Source organism: Natator depressus, chromosome 1 (genome assembly GCF_965152275.1).
Source record: "Natator depressus isolate rNatDep1 chromosome 1, rNatDep2.hap1, whole genome shotgun sequence".
Taxonomy (NCBI): Eukaryota; Metazoa; Chordata; order Testudines; family Cheloniidae; genus Natator; species Natator depressus.
The window spans coordinates 183,436,796-183,454,243 of record NC_134234.1 but is presented as its reverse complement, the minus strand read 5'-3'; the positions used below and the strand labels follow the sequence as shown (position 1 = coordinate 183,454,243).

Sequence of the window (17,448 nt, the reverse complement as noted above, 5' to 3'; positions counted from 1 at the left end):
ATGCTGACAGAGTTTTTCTACCGGTGCAGGAATGCCATCTCCCTATTACGGTAGTTGTGCTGACAGGAGCCTTCCTCTGTTGACGTAGCTGTGTCTACTCTGGGGGTTTGTCCATGTAGCTCTGTCACTAAGGGATGTGGTTTTTCACATCCTGATCCACACAACTCTGCCTGTATAAAAGTGTAGCTCAGGCCTGAGTCTGGAATAGCAGGAGATGCTGCAGCTCAGGATTTAGGCACAATGCCAGGGCTGCGCATGGGATCAGGAGTGGAATAGCAAGGTGCACGTCAGGAGTGAGATGCATTCGGAGAACTGAGGGGCACAGGAATGGGAGAGCAGGGGATGGATGACTTTAATCAGGATTGAATTGTATTGGCAATGTTTGTATGATCCAGAATAGCCTGGGCGCTCTGTGTCATGACGGAGGCACACTGACAGCGCGGGGCAGCCCAGATTGAAATAGCATTGAGGGGTAAGGAAGGAGCAAGGTGTGTTATCAGAGCTGTGGAATGGCAGGGAAGCTGGGTCAACGCTTCCTGCGTAATGATCAGGACAGAGCTATTAATTTCCCAGTATCACGAACCTAAAGTTCACTTGTAAAATAAACAGCTAAACCCCAAATCACCCAATCAGTGTGGGAACAGCTCCTGGCAGGGGAGGATAGTGCTGCATGTGAAGGGATAAAAGCAGGGAGAATGACTGTACAATCTCTGTTATAATCTTACAAATCCAGTACCAATGATGTGCTTCCTTGTTAACAGGTCTGAATTTGAGAGCCACACTGAGAAGCCGAACAGCAAATGTCAAATTTACTCAGGATTTTGAACTGTTCTGCCAGGTCTCTGCTACCCATCTCATCTCCCAAGTGCCAATATCGGTAACTTGGCAATTCGAGACCATCCCAGAGGCTAATGGTTATCAACAGCTGGTCAAAATCATGCCCTGTGGCACCATCGAGTGGGGGGCTGCCCAACCTCACTTTCAGAGGAAGACCAGAGTCACAAAATCTGCATCTTCCTCCGAACTTCTAATCCACAGTGCCACAGAGCGGGATGCGGGCAGGTACAGGTGTGAGGTGGAGGTCTGGAGGAGAAGCTGCCAGCAAGCACGACACCCAGCGATAGCAGCAGCTGCTGCTGTGAAGTCTAACGTTGTGGAGATAAAGGTCCATCCACCAGGTGAGCTGCAGCAAATGCTTTCCTCCAGAGCAGCTTCTTTCTGTGCGACTTGCATAAATCCAAAAATGTAATTAGCAGTTACTTTGTCTCCATGGTCCTAAAGCTGCTAGAATTCCTCCGGGCTGGATCATACACCAAGGCCACAGCAGCAGGTGCTGCTTGTATTAATTCTGCCTCATCCAGTGTGGCTGTTACACATGTTAAAGTGAACTTAGTGCTGGTGAATGCAAGCCTCTGGTTATCCATAGAATGGGTACAATGTGGGGAATGGCTGTTGAAGATTCTCCCCACCCTTCCCCCCGGACACACAGAGAGAGAGAGAGAGACACACACACACACACACACACACACACACACACACACACAGCCTTGCTGGTGGGCTTTAAACCTAACCTCTGGGGCAAAGTGAGAGTTCATTCCGTGGCCTATTCAGTCTTTGGCCTCTCTGCTCACACTGTCACAAAATGGGGCCAGTGGAGGAGATTCTGAAACATGAACACCTCATTTCACTAGATAATACTTAGACTGGACTAGATGACCTACTGAGGTTTCTTCTAGGCTACATATCTATACTAGGCCCCCGAATGGCTACCATATGGTCACTACTGCTTTGGGTTGGACAGGAACCAGTGACTTGGATGTAAAAAGCTCCATTCCCTACTACCAGTCCCTTGAGCCTTCCAGTCTCCACTTGTCCAATGTATCCACAACACATTCTTCTCTTCTTACCAGCCTATATACACTAGAGGTCAACATAGCCTACTTGGAAGGTGTCATGGCTTGTGAAAAAGAAGCTGAGTGGATCTGGGTGTTTTGTACTTTTTACCCTTCTGACTCCAGTGGCTGGGAAGGATCCCTCTGAGGCATGGTACATCCTGGATTAAACAGCAACTGTATATCTGATTCTCTCTCAGTAACCAGAACTTTGATAGGGATCTGTACTCTGTGTCTTATCTCTCGAGAGTCTCCCAGTATCTTGTAGGGAGTCACAGACTGAAATTCCCCATATGGGACCATTGAATGTTGTTAGTGAATTTAATTCCTTGTGCAGATCCTCAGCTGGTCTGTGTAACTCCATCGAAATGGATAGAGCTACATCAACTTACAGCAGCTAATTATCTGGCCCCTTGAGAATACATGGTGACTGTCCAGGCCTGATCCACTAGGCCATTGAAGCCCAAGTCGAGGACTGTGTCCCTGTTGCCATGGGGATTTCCTAGTACCAGTTCTGTTCACGAAAAATCAGTCTTTTTTTGCTTGAACTATTTCTAATTTTTCCACTTAACCTAAGGCTGTGTCTACACTTAAACTGCTACACAACATCGCAGCTGCACCGCTGCAGTGCTTCAGTGCGGACAGGAGGGATTATCCCCTGGCTATAGTTAATCCACCTCCTGGAGAGGCAGCAGCTAGGTCGATGGAAGACGTCTTTGATCAACCTTGCGCTGTCTACACAGGAGGTGGGGTCAGTTTAATTATGTCCCTCAGGGGTGTAGATTTTTCATACCCCTAAGCTACATAGCTGGGTCAACCCACTTTTTAGTGTAGACCTGGCCTTTGGCTTATAGGGAATGCAGTCCCATGAACTGAAATCTTGAGCTTTCTGCGGTCATAAGTGGAGGGGCTTGCTGTAGTGTATTTTAATATGTCCTCTCCTGTTCAGCCCGACTGCCATGATTCCCTATAGGTCCATAACTTCTTAGAACACAAGAACAGCCATATAGGGTCAGACCAAAGGTCCATTTAGCTCAGTATCCTGTCTTCCGACCAGGGCGCTTCCTACGGGACTGCCGGGCCCAGGACATAGGCGCCGAGTTTCTAATCTGAGGGGGGTGGGGTGCTCCGCCCAGGCCCCACCCTCACCCTACTACTTTCCGCTCCACCTCTTTCCCACCCAGTTCCGCCCCCTCCCCCAAGCGCGCTGCGCCCTCGCTCCTCTCCCCTCCCCCCAGCACCTCCTGATGCCACAAAACATCTGATCCGTGGCAGGCGGTAGGTGCTGAGAGGGAGGGGGAGGTTCTGGTAGCGGGGCTGCCAGTGACCACTGGCAATCTCCTCTCCCCCGCGCCCGACTGCTGCTCTCCTCCTCGCTATCCGCCTGCCTGCCTCCTCATCCCCCTCCTGCCTGTCTGCCTGCCACTCACCTCCCCACCCCGCTCGCCCACCCGCCTGCCTCACCTCCCCGCCTGCCTCCTCACGATTTTACTGAAGCGCGGGTTCCCCTAAAGTGCAGGGCCTGGGGCAGTTGCCCTGATTTGCCGTACCCAAGGGACGGCTCTGCTTCTGACAGTGGCCAATACCAGGTGCCCCAGAGGGGATGACCAGAACAAGTAATCACCAAATGATCCATCCCCTGTTGCTCATTCCCAGCTTGGCAAACTGAGGCTATTATTGCTCCCACCATCCATCATTGCTGCCCCTTTCCTTTCCCCAAGGATTTGGCCATTGTTACTCTTTGGTTTGCATCTGGAATACAGACTTTCAGTGAGCATGAGGACCCAGGGAAACAGTAACACTGAAGGGGAACAAGGGGTGATAGTGAAGCAAACTTAAATTTTTTAATCTAAAATGGCTGCAAAAAACACCAGTGGAAGGCTGTAGGTTACTTATGCAGACATATCTTGGTCATGGAGCAGGAAGAGGCTAGGCTTGCTCTGTATGCCCCCAGGATGTTGTGTTCTTTCCTGGAAACTGCAGTACTGGAAAGATACTAAAGTTGAGCGGAGAACAACAAAAATGATCACGGGGATGGAGGGATTGATTGGAAAGCTAGCTGTGTACTGCTTTGGTAAGAAAGTCATCGGCTTATGATTCTATCTGGTGGACAAGAGTACCAGAGAGGATAGTACAGGGGCTTGGGGAAGGGAAATTAAGCTAGGCATAACGGAATGAAACTGAGTAACGGAAGAAGGAGACTGCAAATCAGGAAAAACTTTTACAATGAAACCTACTAGGCTAAGTAATATTGTCAGGTGGGAGATGGGAGCCCCATTGTTTGGGACACTTTAAACGGAGACTGGGCAAAATCCCCTAGAAAACGAAGGCTAAGAAACCATCCTTCCTTTGCAGGAGGAGGCTAGATTATAAAACAACAGATCACTTCCATATCTAATTTAGGCCCTGATAGTTCAGCATCCTACCTCCCTAGGGTTGCCCATACCCATTGCTTCAGAAGAAGTTTAAATCTACCCATAATGCACCTTAACACTCTACTGGAGAGAAGGATAAAGCTCCTTTCTAGCTCTTGCCCAAATGGATTCTTCCAGAACCCCGAGAGATGCCCTTCTGGTGCTGCTGTGTGTGTGTGTCTGTCTGTCTGTCTGTCTGTCTGAGAGAGAGCGAGAGAGCAGGTAGGTTCTTTTGCATACTCCAGCTGTTCCCCAGCTTGTCAGAGCGGAAAGCGCATTGTCAGCAGACAGGGTTCAAAAACGAGACCGTCAATGGGAGATTCTGCTTAGTTAATTAAATTGAAATTGGTTCTGTTTTTGCGTTCTCATCTTTCTATAGAGGGAAGTGGCCTGTGTGTTTTTTATAGTAATTGAACTTTAGTAATGTGGTGGTGAGAGACAGAAGCTTAAAGCAAAAGGGGTGCTTTAGCAAGCACTCTGCTGCCTCTTGGGGTTGATCTTTAGAGGAGTTGCAACAAAAATTCCTCTCATGGGAATCAAGTGTCCCTTGTTAATAGCAGGCTATGTGAGCAAATTCCCTGTGTGAGCTCTGCTGAACCCCCATCCGTTTCTCTGGAACATTTCCTGGGAGGAGACTGCCAAGCCACACACATTAAAGTGAGGTCCCCTCCCCCTCTCAGGCTGCTGTAATACTAGCTAGGATTAACAACCCATCCTGACTTTTTTTGGAAAGGTCCCAGTTTTCAATGAGTTCATCTTGAATCCCATGGGGCCGGATGGGCTGCATCCGAGGGTGCTCAAGGAGTTGGCGGATGTGATTGCAGAGCCATTGGCCATTATCTTTGAAAACTCACGGAGATCGGGGGAGGTCCTGGGCGACTGGAAAGGCTAATGTAGTGTCCATCTTTAAAAAAGGGAAGGAGGAGGATCCGGGGAACTACAGGCCAGTCAGCCTCACCTCAGTCCCTGGAAAAATCATGGAGCAGGTCCTCAAGGAATCAATTCTGAAGCACTTAGAGGAGAGGAAAGTGATCAGGAACAGTCAGCATGGATTCACCAAAGGAAAGGCATGCCAGACAAATCTAATTGCCTTCTATGACGCGATAACTGGCTCTGTGGATGAGGGGAAAGCAGTGGATGTGTTATTCCTTGACTTTAGCAAAGCTTTTGATATGGTCTCCCACAGTATTCTTGCCAGCAAGTTAAAGAAGTATGTGCTGGATGAATGGTGGATAGAAAGCTGCCTAGATCATCGGGCTCAACGGGTAGTGATCAATGACTCCTTGTCTAGTTGGCAGCTGGTATCAAGCGGAGTGCCCCAAGGGTCGGTCCTGGGGCCGGTTTTGTTTAATATCTTCATTAATGATCTGGAGGATGGCGTGGACTGCACCCTCGGCAAGTTTGCAGATGACACTAAAATGGGAGGAGTGGTAGATACACTTGAGGTTAGGGATCGGATACAGAGGGACCAAGACAAATTAGAGGATTAAGCCAAAAGAAATTTGATGAGGTTCAACAAAGCCAAGTGCAGAGTCCTGCACTTAGGACGGAAGAATCCCATGCAGTGCTACAGACGAGGGACCGAATGGCTAGGCAGCAGTTCTGCAGAAAAGGACCTAGGGGTTACAGTGGACAAGAAGCTGGATATGAGTCAACAGTGTGCCCTTGTTGCCAAGAAGGCTAAGTATAAGTAGAGGCATTGCCAGCAGATTGAGGGACGTGATCGTTCCCCTCTATTTGACATTAGTGAGGCCTCATCTGGAGTACAGTGTCCGGTTTTGGGCCCCACACTGCAAGAAGGATGTGGAAAGCATCCAGCAGAGGGCAACAAAAATGATTAGGGGACTGGAACACATGACTTATGAGGAGATGCTGAGGGAACTGGGATTGTTTAGTCTGCAGAAGAGAAGAATGAGGGGGGATTTGATAGCTGCTTTCAACTACCTGAAAGGGGGTTCCAAAGAGGATGGATCTAGACTGTTCTCAGTGGTAGCAGATGACAGAAGAACCAATGGTCTCAAGTTGCAGTGGGGGAGGTTTAGGTTGGATATTAGGAAAAACTTTTTCACTAGGAGGGTTGTGAAGCACTGGAATGCGTTACCTAGGGAGGTGGTGGAATCTCCTTCCTTTGAGGTTTTTTAAGGTTAGGCTTAATAAAGCCCAGGCTGGGATGATTTAGTTGGGGATTGATCTGCTCTGAGCAGAGGGTTGGACTAGATGACCTCCTGAGGTCCCTTCCAACCCTGATGTTCAATGATTGAGGCCACCATGCAGGTTAGCCTGAATCTGTGTTACAGTGTGATCCATCTTTTCCCTTCTTTCAGTTCAGATTATTGACCCTGCTATAGCTCTTTGTCTCCAAAGGACTCAGAGTGCGTTGCAAATTGTATTCAACAATCAATTTGCCACTACTGCAATAGCATCCACTCTGGTGTGGGTCACAGGCAGCTGTTTTACCATGCTCAAGGCTGCCATCTAGAGGAAGATTATTCCAAATGTCTGAAGCCCACAAGGAGTTTGAATCTCAGATGATGAGCCTACTCTTATGAGACCACAGCTATGGTGGCCATCGCAGGGGATTGAACCAGGGACTTTGAGCTAAAAAGCCTGTCTCTCGAGCTGAGAATGGTATCTTCTGTGGATCAGACACAGAAGGGGACACGACACAGTGACCAGCAGGATACAAAAGTCACAGCCTTTCAGGAAAAGAAATGAAGAAGAATAGTGTAACCCTTTGAAAGTGGGGTGGAAATAAATGGAATCAGAATGTGATTGTATAAATAGGCTAGGAGTCTGGAATTCATAGCCCTATTCTAATAAGGAAGCCTAGTATCTTTAATGACCACAAGTGATATCACGGCCTTTGCCTTTGTCTCATCTAAGAAATGGCTCACTATTCCTCTGAGATTAAGGCGATTAGCTCAGTATTGAACAGCACCCTCTATTAAGCCATCACACCACTTCCTCTGATATGCAGGTGTTCTCATGCCATTGACGGTGGCATAATTTTGAAAGCCCTATGGTTTGGGTCCTAGCTTCCTGAGGAAGCAACACCTTCCCTCTGCTCTGCCATAAGAGCTGAGATCCGCTGGTGCTCAAGTCTAGATTTAAAAGCCTGCTGGCAAGGTATTCTCAGTGGATGCCTCTTAACCCTGGAATTTCCTTCCACTTTTAGTCAGACGGTGGCAGAGTCTGCGTTGGCCTTCAGGGCACAGAATAAGACTTCCGGATCTGGGCTGGGGGCAAGTGACATTTCAGTTATATTTAGCAGTTAGGTTCTGGGGTTGAATCCGTTTTAGGTTATGAAGAGTTAATCTATGCTGCATTAGATTTGTGCAAATACCCAGAGCTGGCTCTGATGGGTGCCATTTTAAGGATGGAGAAATAAACAAATGAAGTCAAATCCGAGTCCTGCCCATGCTCAGCTCTGCTTAGCCCATGGGATCTGATAGGGAACAGTCAGAGGGGTGCATGGCAGCAGGACAGATGACTGAAGTGGGTGACCCTTGAGACAGAAATGCATTTGCTCCTCTTTGCTTCCTAGCCATTCTGTGCATTCACACAGGAGCAGCCCTAGCTATTGTGCTGGCCAGGGTGGAAAATGTTTTTTGGCAACTATGCCTCTTTCCTCTCCCTGCAATCCTCCCCCTCAGCAGTCGAGCCAAAAAAATCAGAGTTAAAATGGTCAGCCAGCCGGAGTGGAGCAAAAAATGCGGGGTGGGAGGAAGGCTAGTGGTGTGGCACCCCCCTGGAAGTCAGTGCCCCCAGAGAAGCTGCCCTGCTTGCCTGCCCCTAGAACCGTCCCTGCGTTCACAGCCCAGCTTCAAAGCACAGATGTCATCTGCTGGGAAATACAGAGCAGCAAAGCATCCTGCCACCCCATTTAAAGCAGCTGTCTTTTTTCTTTCCATCGCCCCTTTGTGACTCTTGTCACAGTAGGACCCAAATCCTCGCTGCTGTTCTCACTCTGATGCAGCAGCCTGCAAAGAGTCGGGCTGCGGAACGTGCCTTTTCCACCTGCCTGAAACATTTATGAGGCTGATCCCCGTGTATTGCGTTTTCAATTTGAGAGCGACATGTGCTAATGTCTCCAGTGGGATTTGAGATGCGGGGGGGTAGGGAGAGTGAGAAATAGAGAGTAAGACATAGAGTTGGGGGGGAAAGGGAGGACGCAGATGCATTGAATAGGGAAAGGAACACAGGGATAAAGGCGAGAGAGACTTGGCTAGCAGATGTGAGAGGGAGGCAGAGGCACCACTCAAGCCTCAAGAGGGGTTAGGGAGGCTATCTGAGTCGAGGAGCGGCAACGATGAGCTCTGAAGGGAGACACTCCTCTTTGGCCGGAGAATTGAGGGGCTGTAACACCTAGGTTTAAGAAGGGGGAGGCACACAGTGGGGCTGGGGGGAATGTGAGGCTCTTGGGGGCACTGGCAGACGTGCAGAGGAACTCTCGGAGGGAAGGAAGAGGAGAAGGGGAAACATGAGGTGCTGGCATACGTGAGGGGCCCTCTGGAGACAAGGAATGTCCATAGGTTCTGAGAAGGAATAGGGGTGCTGAGGGGATACCCAAAGGAAAGAGGAAATGTGGGGGGGCTCTGAATAGGGAGGGACCTCTAGGGAGAAGATAGGCTGTGGGGGACACCAGATGTAGAGAGGGATGTTAGAGGAGCCTTCAGGGCAGTGGGGAAGGAAGGGAGGAGGCAAAAAGCCTTGCTCCTGAGGAATAGGGGAAGGTGCCAAGCTCCCACATCTCCCAGTAACATCAGTGGGAGCTGAGGGGACACAGTACCTCACAGGATCAGAGCCATAATTCTTACCTCGTGAATTAATAGTTCCTTGATGCAACCGTTCCTGACTCTCACTGAAGTGCGTGCATGTGTGTTTGTAAAATTGTCCTGTTCCCAGGGTGGCAGGATGTTGAATGCCATGCACCTCATCTACATCTTCACAGGCAATTTCTTCTGCCTCTCCTGAGATCCCACTGACCATCATAGCTGGGATTAAAGACCCCAGAGCTAATTTCTATCCTCCCCAGTCCTCTGTATGTTCAGTATATGGCAATGCCATTCAGTTCTCTCTGCCATGGTGGCCAGCAAAGAGAATAGTGTCCCAGTTGAATGCATAAGGGGGGGCCTCTAGGACAGGATGCAGGAACCATCTATATGGACAAAAGATTCTCCCTTGCCAGCTCCTCAATCCCACCCCAAAATGATGATCAGATCCCAACTCTAAGGCAACAACTCCCCAGTCCAACCCATCCAGCCCTGCAGCTTCTGGGATGGGATAGTTTTTCTATATCCTCAGCACCTGCTGTCTAAGAGGGTGAACGAGAGCCTGAAAAGGGAAAGAAGAGAAGGAGGAAAGTCCCCAAAGACGTGATCTCCCTGCTTTGTGGCTAGTCTCTCCATCTAAAATAAACGGGCCTTTAGAAAGCAGGATGTGGGATATGTATGCATGGGGGATGGGAGGATTACGTGAGAGACCTGCATATTCACATGCTTTTTATTGCTTTCCCAATCGATTTAGCAACAGGTGATGCAATCGGAACTAAGCCCCATAAACAGAGACTGCATTAGCAGGATACACCTCAGTATCATTCCAGTGGGAGATGGTTGCAGAATTGAAGAGGGATTAGGATGTTTCTTTTGTTGGCACTAGAGCCATTCAGTACTTAATTGAACAATTACCAGGTATAATGACTAGGGACATTCAGAAACACATTACCACATTTCTAGTTATTAACCAAGGCAGACAGATGAGGCAGGAAGTGTTAGTGAAACCCACACAGACTCTTTAGTTTGTCTGAGATGAAAGGCCCTCATTGTTCATTTTCCAAAGCTGCACTTTTGTGTTAATTCATCTTCTCCTCCCTGCCCCATTGCTTCACCGAAGAGGACTGGCACCAGTGGGATCTTCATTCCCGGTTTGTCCCCCTCCATTATCAGCTCGTGCATCAATCCCATGCCAGTAATGCTGCTTGGAGGGCCCACCTACTGCTGTGTGAAGGGAGTAAACCTCAAGAAGGCAGATGAATTGTTTGGGATGGTACACAGGGGTCTGACTAGAAGTAATGGGATTAACTGGCTGGGGAAATTTTCAGACAGTGAGATAGCAGAACAGTCTCCCAAGGGAAGGACTGGAAGCCCCGTCGCTTGAGAAAATTTAAAACTAAACTGTATTGGCGTTATTAAAGTATGGGAAATATGCCTGGAAAGGAACAATCCTGCCTGGGCAGGGAGTTGGCTGGGTGACTGTAACAGGGTGACCGTCCCCTTAAGGGTAGTAGGGCCTGTAGTGGTCAGTCAACACCTCTTCAGTGGTGTGACCCTTAAGTTCTGGGACTTTGCCTTCCCTAGGTCTTCATCCACTCTACAGAGCTAGCTGTTGGGAGAAGGAAAATGGTCCCGGGACAATAGTTAAGGCTTGGGGAAAACCCAGGCTGTCATTTTTTTAAGGGCCTAGGACCAGGAGCCTTACAGAGTGGGCGAGGCAGGGCTCTGTGCTTTCCCAGTGAACTGGGACGCGCTCTGGGAAGAGGATTGTATATGTTCGGTTTCTACCAGGGGCAGAAGGTAGTGCCTGCTGAACTCTCCTAGCCTGCGGGGGAAGGGACTGACTGGGGGAAGGGCCAGCTGGAGGGGAAGCTGGCTGTGGTGCTACAGCTGGCCTAAATTATAACTCTAGCTCCTGTCTTAAGGAGAGAGAGAGTCTGAAGTATAAGCCAGCTCTGGGAAGAGGGTGAGAGCCTCCTGAGCAGGGAAGAAAACTGGCCCCAGGACTCATGGGCCCAGAGTGGCTGTGAACTTCAGCAACTAAAGAAGTTACCCTCTGTAGAATGAGTTAATAAACTAGCCCCCACAAAGATGGTATATGTTTGAACTCCTGTGGTCTGGATAACTGACTGATCTGGTCTGAAAGAACAGAGGCAGGGTGCTGCGGAGCCACACTTGGCCAGCAGGAGGTGCTGCAAGTCAGGCAAGTCCTTTGACAGTGACCATGGAGTTCTTCTATCTCTGACTCTGTGATTCTCACTGGTGCATTCCTTTAGCCCTGGTGGTCGGATGGGTAGGTCTGTGCAGATTGGTTTGCTGTAGGATTGCTCCTGAGTGCTTGAACGTGTGTGCGCAGGCTTGTTCTTGTAGGGTTGCTTGTGAAGGCTGAGTTGGACACACATCTTGTTATTGTAGGATTGCTCATGGGGGCTCTGCAAAGGAAAAACATGTCCAAAGATTTTTTTTTTTAATTACCGAAATATTGCAAGGACTCCTAAAAGAAAGGAGATTGAAATTGGGGCCGGGCATCCTTCAGAATGCGGGGTTTCTAACACCTGAACAGAGCCTTTTATGTGTAATTTCAGACTTGTTCCCTCCAGCTTCTCTTCTCCTAAGGCTTCGTAAGCCATCATTTCAAGAAATCTATCCCTTTCCTGCTGGTGGTCTAGTACTGGTAGCTACCATAGTAAATTCTTCTTTTTTTTTTTTCCTGTTGATTTAGAGAGCAAGCTAAGAGTAAACACAGAAGATAGATCCCTGGAGATCTCTGGTGGCGCAGACACAGAAATCGAATGCAGAGTCACATCACTGACCCAGGGGGATTCTCAGTTAGCCATTACCTGGTACTTCTTACCGCCTTCTCCAGCTGATGCTGCCCCACTGCAAATCGTGAGGGCCAACTATAGCAATATCCTGGACTACGGGGCAGAGTTCAGCTCTGCTATACAGAAATCGAAATTCCACAGTGAGAGGGTCTCCAGCAACCTGTTCTGGCTGCGTATTCTGTCTGTGAATCATGGTGACCGTGGCAGGTACTACTGCCTGGTAGAGGAGTGGCTGTGGTCACCAGACCGTGGCTGGTACAAACTTGGAAAGAAGGAATCAGGAAAGACCATGCTGGAGTTCAAGGTTTCAGGTAACTATGCTGTCCTAGAAGGGATCCTTTATCACAGCATGGATGTCCGTAAGAAGCAAAGGCTGGATCTCCAGCTGCACTGAGCTCATGCTAGACACAGCTGTGGTGGAAGGCCTTCCTTGATCAATTATGCAGGCTGGAATGGTCCCTTAGGGATTGCTTCTTCCAACCCCCATCTTGTCCTCTCCCTGGCCTGGCGCGTCCTGCAGCCCGGAGCCCTGAGTGAGTGATTAGGAAGCCTCTGAATACTGTGGTGCGGGGGTCACCTGCCCAAGTGAGCCGGTGGGGCTGTGGAGGCAGGGGCTAGAGCCCTGACTGCGCTGTAAGGGTGGGAGTTAGGACTTGCGGTAGAAGGAGCCCCGAGCGCTTCACACAGGAGCCAGTCACATGACTTCCCATCAACCCTGAAAAGAATGTGATTCCAGTTCTTAAACAGGGGCCCTTTAACAGGCCATCCACACTGACCCCCTGCCCTCCCACCCCCCCACACACATACTGTATGGAGAGTCAGATCAGCCTCGAACAAGCCTGTGTGTGTCTCTTTGTGCTGTGGAACACAGTCCCTAAATGAAGGCCTCTTCCACTTGCCTCCCACACCAGAAAACAAACTCCATGTTGAAAAAACAAACCACAACATCACAGCCACTGAGAACGAGGACGTGACCATGAGCTGCCTCCTGCAGGGCCCTTCCCAACCAGCCTCTCTCTTCTCTGCCATCTGGTTCCATGGTTTGGAGCACTCTGGGATGAAAACCCTGGTGAAAGTGCACACCAACGGCATGGTGGAGTATGCTGAGGAGAAGATGGTGGGGAGGCTGCACCTTCGCCGCCCATCCTTCGGTGACTTCAGCCTGATACTGCGGAGTGTGGAGCCGGGCGACGCAGGGCTGTACTGCTGCCAGGTGCAGGAGTGGCAGCAGGACAGCAGTGGCACTTGGGTTCAACGGGCGTCAGAAGTGTCGGGGTACACGAGGCTCACTGCGCTGCCTCCAGGTAACGCTCCCGGGCCATTCCCAGTTCCCCTGCATATGACGTTGCCCATCTCCAGCAAACATCTGCTGTGTCTCTGCAATGTTCCCATGCAGCCAGGGTCGAGGGGCACTGCAGGGTCTGGAAAGGGGAGCACAGCTGGAATAGCAGAGATGACTGCAAGTTAGGGTTCAGCTGCGCTGTCAGTTGCAGGAATAGCCTGCTGCAGGGAAGGGAGGCAGAGCTGTGTGGGGGAGGGAGGGCCAGAAGTGCATGGAGTGCTGCTGGTTGGCATGCAGGGAATAGAAAAGAAGGGAGGAGTGCCTGCCAGCAGAAAATATACCTCACGATGCTTTTGTTCAACAACCACCCAGTTCCCTGAAGCCTCTCTTCTCTCTCCTTGTGGTGATAGCTGATGACCTGCAGGTGCAGGTTGCAAGCTCAGCAGCTGTGCTGCAAGAGAACCAGGAGGACCTCCACCTAGACTGCAACTTCATCTTGGGATCGCCCGGCACCAGCGGCACCGCCTTCTCCGTCACCTGGTGGAGAATGACCGGGGGAGGCAGAGAAGAGTTATTTAGTGTGAAACACAGCTCTGTGTTTCAGTACGGCCCTGCCACCACCAGCACTGTCAGGAACCGGCTGCGGTTTGAGAGGCCTGGGGAGCTGCAGTACAGATTGACGCTGCTGAGGCCTGAGGCGTCTGACAGCGGGGACTATCAGTGCCATGGGGAGATGTGGGTGTTCAGCCCTGGGCGCGGCTGGTATCAGAGGAGTGTAAGGCACTCAGGGAACATCACTGTGCTGATTCTTCCAGCAGGTAACCAATGAGCAACTTTCTAAGTCCTTCCAAAACCTCTCCCTTGCCTCCAGCCCTGCAGGGGAAGGAGTGAAGATGGGGCCCAAACCAAACCCCGGAACGGAATGTTTTGGAATTTACTAAGGGGGGATCCGAACTCAGTCCCACAGCTGTCCCTTAGCTCTCTAGTGGGCCAGACCCAGGAGCTGGGTACCTCAAACTCTGGAGGGGAGGGGGTTTTGGGGTTTGGCCTGCAAGGTGCTGAGCACTGACTCCGATCCAGCAAAACACTTAAGCACATGCTGAGCTTTAAGCATGTGAACAACCCCACTGACTTCCAAAGAACTATTCTTGTGCTTAAGTGCTTTGCTGGATTGGGACCGAGCACTCAATGCCTTGTGAGATCAAGCCCTCACAGTCCTAACCTGAATCTTGGAGCTTGAACCTGTGTTCTCATTAGGCTTAGTTTTTTTGGAAAAACTCAGAAAAACCAGGGCTTTCATTCAGCTTGGATAAACTCTTGGGTGGTCATCCGAATCTCTAGAGATTGCAGAAAGCCCCTGGAAATCCTCTGGGAATAGGCTTTCTTGGTGATGCTTCCAGTCCTGTTTGTTTCCAGTGGGGCCAACTATGAGAACAACCTTCCTTTGGGGGGTAAACTGGGGTGTGTTGAAGGCCTGGACAAAATTCGGAAATGCAGAGGGATTCTGCAGCAATGAAACTGAATAAACAGAACCAAAGATTTCAAACTTATTTAGTGTGTTTAGGGAGGTGCTGAAGATTTGTCATCACCCATCTGCGGTTAGGATCTCAGTCATCCTCGTAACTGGATGCTAGCTTTCTGTTGTACTGGGATGTTTCTTTCACTAGCTGTTCCTTTGTGTGGATTATTTATTAACCCTCGTTGTTGTTGCTCAGTGAAATAGTAATTGCTGAAAATTTCCCATGGAATTTGCATATATATTTTTGCCAAGTAGTTTTGCATCCTCAGTGTTTTGATTTCCGTAAAATGCCAGGAGACTGGATATTTTTCACAGCGAAGCACACAAACTTGGAAGTGCCACTCACTCGAAAAATGTGTGTGTCCTGGTGAGGATGCATCCCACAGGATTTGTGATCTAGAGGAATGATATCTTAAATTCTCGACCCTCTGCTAACACTCCCTGGCCTGAAGAATTCTTATATAGTACTTTTACTTTTATGGGGTAGGGTAAATTCCTCCCATTTTACAGATGGGAGAATTGAGCCTCAGAGTGATGAAGTGACTTTCCCAGTGAAACACAGAAAGTCAGTGTCAGCACCAAGACTAGGCATCAGGTTGCTTGACTCCTAGGTCCTGCCTAACTCTCTAGACCACATTGGCTTCCAGGCTAGTCACTTCCTGAACAATCCTAGATCAAAAAACCAACATGTACAGCCCCAAACTCATGAACAACCCTATAGCAGCATGCCTGGGTGTTTATGGGATAAAGGGGAAAACTAAAGGAAACAAAGAAAGATACCAGGAATACACCAAAGGGACCATTCTGACCGTCTGTGCTAAAGCAGGCCAGAGATGATGTTTCTGTGGCCTGTGTTATGCAGATCGTTGGAAACTGCTGATTTGCCAAACCTGAAAGTTTATTGTGAAGGGTGTGGGAGGGAAAGAGAGACTCACACAATTGGTTGAGCTGGGATGTGGGAGACCTACATTCAAGCCCCTGCTCTGAATAAGGAAAAACATGGACATGAATGTAGTTCTCCCATGTCTTGTGCATCCCAGGTGAGTGCCATAACCACTGGGCTGTTAGCTATAATCCCCCATTAGTGCTGTGAATATTGAACAGCAGGAGGAGTAAGTACAATTAGCTGCTGTGTTCAATTGTTTTCTGTTTTTTGCAGAGTCAACAATTTCTTCCAGGGTCTGTTCGTCTCCGTCACTGCTCCACTTCATCCTAATCTACCCCCTGATTCTGTTCCTTGGCCTGATAGCTGCTTTCCTCTACTTGTATTTCAAGAACAGGCAGACCCACAAGGAATCGATCTATCAAAGGAAAGGAAAAGAGCTGTGGGTGGATTTGAAAGGGGCTGGAGATGTTGAGCCCACTTATTCTGACCATAGTAATCTGGAGGAAGAGATGAATAATCTGAAGGAGGAAAAAATGGATTGAATGCTCAGGTGGCATGCAGGGGGAAAGGGACTGTGTGCTGCTGTTCAGCATCATATGCTCTGAACTTTGAAAATTTGCATTTTCCTTCAGTCACCTTAATGTAGCAAAGTAAGAAAGTGATAGGAGACAGATTGGATGGCTAAGGTAATTGGGACTGGAGCTTTCTTGCCTCTCTACTTGCATAGGTGCTTATGTGACTCTCCTCCCATAATGGTAGTTTCTGTGGCCTTCATAATATTAATCAATTTATCCTTACAAAAGCCCTGTGAAAAAGGAAGGTACGATGCCCATTTTACAGATGGAGCCTTGAGACAGTGAGCGACCAAGGCTGAGATTTCAAAGGGACTTGGACATCTAATTCCTGTTAACTTTAATGGGAATAAGGCATCTAAATTCGAGATTCGACTTTGAAAATCTCAGCCTAAGGGACTTGACCAAGGTCCAACAGGAGGGCTGTAGTAGAGCTGCGACCTGAACTCACATCTCCCAAGTCCTAGTCCAGTGCCTTAGCCACCAGACCAACTTTCATCTTACGTTGGCTGGCTCTAGTGCAGTGGTCAGTGGCTAGGGGCCAAAAGTCATTACCAACTACTTACGCTTGAATGGTCTATGAGAGATGAGTTGGTGGGTCTTAATCCAGTTCTCAGGGGAAAGGAGTCCTCGCATCAATAATCACAGCTCTAGCTGCCACCAGTTGGCTTCCTTGTTGGCAATCGTATCGGAGTGGGCCCTGGAGCCTGGACTCCCCTCCCCTTTCAGAGAGTGGTCCCTTCAGGGCAGGAGGGAGGCACAGTGGCAGAACAGTGTGTGTGTGTGTAGGGGGGAAATCTAGAGTCGCTCCTATTGCTGGGCCTCTGCAGTGCGTAAGTAGAGGCCTTCACTCTCCAACGCTGTCCATCTAGTGTATTTCACCAGCATTAAATTCACTCCAAAAACATAAATGTAAAAATCCCCTCTATTTCCCATCCCATCCCACCTCACCCACTGGAACACCTCTGTCCAATGCATGCTATGAATACCCCTCTTTCCGCTAGCCACTCAGTGCAAAATGACCTGAGTGCCCTGCCCCATCTGCTAATTAAAACTCCAGTTGTACCAGCTCTGGCCCGGAACAGAGCTGATAGGCTCTATATTAGGTGAGGGCTGGCTGAGACTGAAAAGATGTCCATGTGGAAAACACCCAGCGCCTTGGAAAGGTGTCCAAGAAAAGGTCTTATTGTCCCAGCAAGGGAGTTATATGGAGCTGGGGATCACAGAAAGAAACCGCAGCTGCCAGGCTAGCTCTGTGTCACTCATATAATCACTTTGCTGTGCCA

The 17,448-nt window shown here is 49.3% G+C and overlaps 1 protein-coding gene across 1 annotated transcript in view; it reads left to right on the top strand.

The window, feature by feature from the left end:
• CD101 (CD101 molecule) overlaps window positions 1-17,197 on the top strand; it is a 29,555-nt gene extending 12,358 nt beyond the window's left edge. Inside the window, exons 6-9 of the mRNA XM_074946892.1 lie at window positions 762-1,178; window positions 11,801-12,214; window positions 12,815-13,207; window positions 15,864-17,197. Of these exons, the coding sequence (XP_074802993.1) occupies window positions 762-1,178; window positions 11,801-12,214; window positions 12,815-13,207; window positions 15,864-16,132 (1,493 nt within the window). The 3' untranslated portion in view covers window positions 16,133-17,197. The remainder of the gene's footprint in view (window positions 1-761; window positions 1,179-11,800; window positions 12,215-12,814; window positions 13,208-15,863) is intronic.
• The last annotated feature ends 251 nt before the right edge of the window (window positions 17,198-17,448 follow it).